The 4971-nt window shown below is 46.2% G+C and overlaps 1 protein-coding gene across 2 annotated transcripts; it reads left to right on the top strand.

Annotated features, from left to right (window-relative positions):
• The first annotated feature begins 1014 nt into the window (after window positions 1-1014).
• On the top strand, window positions 1015-3821 carry LOC123113459 (uncharacterized). Of its 2 annotated transcripts, XR_006456031.1 has the most exons (3): window positions 1015-2140; window positions 2374-2593; window positions 3335-3821. XR_006456031.1 is itself a non-coding variant. In XM_044534690.1 (2 exons), the coding sequence occupies exons 1-2, from the start codon at window positions 1174-1176 to the stop codon at window positions 3346-3348; spliced, it is 1434 nt and encodes a 477-aa protein (XP_044390625.1). In that variant the 5' UTR covers window positions 1016-1173; the 3' UTR covers window positions 3349-3821. The 2 variants fall into 2 exon arrangements, 1 of the variants encoding a protein (XP_044390625.1); XM_044534690.1 differs by having other exon boundaries at window positions 1016-2593.
• The last annotated feature ends 1150 nt before the right edge of the window (window positions 3822-4971 follow it).

Here is a 4971-nt window from a genome sequence, read left to right as displayed (position 1 = left end):
GTCCGCGTTTTGTCTCCTGCTGATCATTGAGACTCTATAAGACCCCCCCCCCCCCCAAAGGTTCTCCTGGGATGCTTACGACATCTTTAAAGTGGACCCTCAAATCGCCCGTAAACGTTCATACCGTGTTGTCAACGTCGTCCGACTTCGATCCACGGACCAATCCGCTTGTCTGTTTCCCGCAAACCGAAAACAAACTAGGGGACTTTGCGGGAGTCCAAACCGTCGCCACGTAGGACTATGGCACCCCCGGCCCACGCGAAGGGACAACTAGAACATATGTGCTAGTTGAATGCAAGTTTGAACTATTTTATTTAAAAACTCATTTGGATTGTAATATTTAAATTAGAACTACTGTTGCATTTGAATATTTTCAATCTTCAGTGATTTGATATGCCACTATATTGAGCTCGCGTATATTTTTTGAAAAGAGGCAAAAAAATTAGGGGACAAGGCCTCCCACGTCACTGCCCGTGGACTGGTTTGGATCAATCTACAGACAAATACCGTGCCCGTTTTGAGGGTCAGCATTGGAGATTTGTGCCAGCAGCGCATACTCCCCTAGGCGGCTAGACCCTTCGATGGCCCCGGTCCTATCAAGGTCGGTATGTCAAAATCATCATGCCATTGCTTGGTGCTACATTTCGTTTAGCAGTATCTTTTAACACCGGCTCATTCAATTTGAAGAAAATCAAAAGGTAGGAATTAGGAGTGTACAAGAACTTGATAGGATGACACCTACCATTCTAAGGAGTTGTCTTTGACTTGTTCCTACACAAAAAAATGAGATTTGAGTGATGCGATGTGTAGTTTCCTAAAAACACAGAAAATGAATAGTATTTCCACTAAATTCCTGTAAGCATTTCTTACAAAACCGAATGCATCTATCCTTGTTTTTGTGTTTTTCTATGAAAATCCTCCAAAATGAGGCCAAACCTGGAGATAATTGTCTCAACTTGCTTTCAGGGTGTTGTGGGTCTTTGGCCCAGCAAGACAACGGCGCAGCTAGTCTTCAGGTGGGGCCTCCAGAGTAGAACTTGGTAGCAGTGTCATCCCCTTGGAACGGAAAAGAAAACCCTAACCCCTACCCACCACCTTGGCGGCGCCCGATTGAACGGGCCGCCGTGAAAGCTCGCCGGAGTCGTCTATGACCGAATAAAAACCGCCACCAGAATGAAAACCTACCACGGGGTTTCCCCAGGCGGCCGCCGCCGCAGCCGTTCTCAAATCGGCGCGAGCGAGGAGGCCGCCGAAATGCCCGGCACTCGCCGCAGTCGCCGCCGCTCCCAGATCGGGGTGACCCGCCCCGGTCGCCGTAGCCGCTCCCAAATCGGGGCAAGCGAGGAGGACGGGGGGCTGGTCCGCCCCGGTCGCCGCCGCCGCTCCCGAATCGGGGCGAGCGAGGATCGCCGCCGCCGCCGCCGCCGCAACTCTCCGGAGGCGCCTGTCCCTCTGCCGGGCGACGGCGATACGCCGCGGAACGACGGCCGTCGTCCGCCCGCCCCGTGCGAGTCGCTGCCGTTGGATATGCTTTGGGAGATCCTTCTCCTTCTGCCCCCACAGCCGTCGTCCCGCCTGCTCGCATCCTTGGTCTCCAGGCGCTGGCGAGGCCTGGCCACCGACCCCAACTTCATCTGCCAGTTCCAAGCCCGCCGCAGGAGCTGGAAGCCGCCCCTGCTCGGCTTCTTCGAGCGCCGACGGAAGATCGTGTTCAACCAGGACATCCTGCACCCTCCCGACCGTATCCCTGCTCAGCGCATCCACATCCCGTTCGGCATGGCCTCCCGCGGCTTTGAAGTTTTGGGGTGCCGTGGCGGCCGCGTGCTCGCCTTACACCGGGTGTTCAGGCAGCTTATTGTGTTCGCCCCCATCACCGGGGAGCAGCGCTACCTGGCTGTTCCTGCCGAATTCGGGCCGCCGTCCATCCTCTACGGGGCGATGCTCTGTGCTGCTGGCGAGCAGAATCATGTGCACGGCCACTGTCATTGCAGCCCTTTCAAGGTTGTCTTGGTGTCCCACAGAAGAGATCATCAACCACTCGCCTGTGTTTTTTCCTCGGAGACTGACACATGGAGCAATATCATATCAACAAAGTATCCATGCGAGCTCCATGGTGATAGTGTTCCCGCGACCCTTATTGGTAATGCACTCTATTGGCTGCTTTCGTGTAATGCCATATTTTGGTTTGATTTGGATATGCAGAGCCTAGCTGTCATCATGGGGCCTCCTGGTATGAATGAATCTGGCAACTATAGGATCATCAAGCCAGAGGACGGCACCGATGGCCTAGCCATAGCCATATTCCTCTTCCCGAACCTTCAGATCTGGCAGAGGGTGGTTAATTCTCAGGGTATTGCCACATGGTTTTTGCAGAAGACTGTTGAAATGCATAGCACTCTTGGGATCCCTCATCAGATTAGGAGGAAGGTGTGGCAAGACAAAGTGCTGGGGTATGACGAAGATAACGATGCGATCATTCTCTATGTGGATGACAGTGCCTACATGCTTGAACTTAAGCAAATGCAATCCAGGAAACTTAATGGAACCCGTTCTATGAAACATTGTCATCCTTTCACAAGTTTCTATCCGCCAGGTAATTCCTCATCCTTAGTATTTATATCATAGAGTAACCCAATCTAGTTATGTTCTGTACATGATTGCTTGAATACAGATAGTGATTCTGAAATTTTCACCTATAACTTGTATTGAGTAAGCAATTGTCGCTGATAAAACCTATCTAACACCAAATTTGATGTCAAATGAGTTTAAGTCAGTTGGCAAGTTTGAAACCTCAGAGTTGGTTATATTTTTTATCTCTTAATCTATGTTTTGATCTTGTTATTAATCTTAACTCCATAAAAGCAACTTCTGTTGAATCCATACTTTCTGAAATAACTGTGATTTTATCATTTGTTCATGATCCCTTCTGCTGGTGCGTGTTGCATTTGTAGACATAGAAATAAATTGAATTTCTTGCCTCGGGGTCCTTTTATTCAATTTTCTGCTAGACTTTATTGTTTTGGCATAATGTTGTTTGCTTGACATGACAAGGGATGATCTTACATGAAAAAGGTTATAGGACATGTTTTCTTCTTCTTGGTAGCTAAATTCTGCATTCGAAGGTAGCTAAGTATGCTGCTTTTATGTATATTCTTTGCATTTTACAACATATGTGGCTTTTTAAAATCTATTGCTACCACTGTAAGGAGTGAGTGATAACACATCTATAAAAATGAGTTATATACGATGTTTCTGATTGTCTCATTGTTCCCTTTTCTCTCCATTTGTCTCTGCATCATAACAGTTCTTAATTGTCTGACTTCTATGCTTCTAGACATAGCCATCTAAGAAGCACTGATATGGGAACATGGAGACGCAGATATGGATGCAGAGTTGTAGGATATGGCATTTTCCAGAAACAGCCATGCAGGGATGCAGCAAGTATATAAATGAAAAGGTACAGCATGTGATGTAATGTGGAAAATAGTATATACTCCCTCCCGTCCCATAATGTATAGTGTTAAAAAAGGTCTTAGATTATGGGACGGAGGGAGTATTTGTAAGATGTAAGATCAAAGTAGTGCCCATTTGTTGTCTGCGGGCCTTTGTTTCCCTGTTTGTATGTGGGTGAGCTTAATGCAGCTGATGCTGCAACCTGCAAGTATATGTAAGTAAATATTTCAGGAAGAGAAAAGACAATGCAGCATGTAGTATGGACATGATTATATCTGTAAGATGTGGGATCAAGTCTTGATTCTACCATGTGGTGGACAAAATTATACTGTAGTTGTAAGATGTGAGATCATTTGGTTTCATTTCCACGTTTGTATGTGACTGAACTCAATGCAGCTGAAAGCCTGAAATGTGGGATGGTGTGACTGGGAAGACAGAGTCAAGATCAATATGTTCTGGGGTTTGAGTTGGATTTTGTCGAGCGCCGCGCGTATGAGGGTCCTTGCCATGGCATGAATGAGCGCTCCGTCGTTGGGAGAGTCTCCTGGACTGTGTCGAGAACGCTGCCTCCAGTCGCTTTTTTTCTCACCAATGCTGATAATGTGTTTAAAATTTAAAGTGATTAAAGAATGAACCAGATTCTTTGTTGATGATGATGATGAACTATTTATACATGCCCAAAGGGCATGTGCCTCCCTTCGCCTTTTCTCTTGCAAATGCTGATAATGTGTTTAGAATGAAAAGTGATTCTTTATTGATGATGAAGAATTATTTATACATGCCCAAAGGGCACGATCCGTAGCCTTTACAGAGAGTCACAAGTGAAGCAACGCGACTCCTGCCCAATGACGGTTTAGACAAAGCAAGGATTATTCCCTAATTATTCTAATTAGTTAGTAATTCCCAACAAAGGCCGCTCCATCTTGGCAACTCATGATAAATTCAGTTCCGCTCATATCTAGAGACAACAGACGTCCAGGATAAAGGGGTCGTTTTTGACAAATATCTTGTTCATCGCACCGGGGCAGCAAACAAGCACCAGAGATCTGCATCACTTTCCGGCTTGGCAACTCATGCAATGTCGCCCACCGAGATGCTGCAGAGACGACGTTCTCTTGCAGACAAGGTACTGTATTAGATTAGCTTGTGTTTCTGTTTGTTATAATCTGGAAAACATCTGCTGTTTGTATTGCCCCAGAGCCATGTTTACTTCACTAGACACGATAGATTCCCTTAACTACCTTTGAGCATTTTGCTAGCTAGCAGCAATACTTTACAAGAACCAAAAGCTGGTAGCAAATTCAAAAATTCACTAATACTCCCTCCGTAAAGAAATATAAGATCATTTAGATCAACTTCTTTACAGAGGGAGTAGCAAACATCGCAGTATTTGATCTGCAGCAATAGTTTATAAGAACCAAAACTAGTTTTGTGTGGTCTTTAACTGCTTTACATGGCCGTCTTATCTCATGTCATCTTACTCGCCACATAAACAACCATACTCCACTTCGACAACGA

Source organism: Triticum aestivum, chromosome 5B (assembly GCF_018294505.1).
Source record: "Triticum aestivum cultivar Chinese Spring chromosome 5B, IWGSC CS RefSeq v2.1, whole genome shotgun sequence".
NCBI lineage: Eukaryota > Viridiplantae > Streptophyta > Magnoliopsida > Poales > Poaceae > Triticum > Triticum aestivum.
This window is presented reverse-complemented; position numbering and strand designations above follow the sequence as displayed.

What these genes read in the sequence shown, in the direction of transcription:
- LOC123113459 (XM_044534690.1), top strand. Translation starts at nt 1,174, where the DNA reads ATGAAAACCTACCACGGGGTTTCCCCAGGCGGCCGCCGCCGCAGCCGT.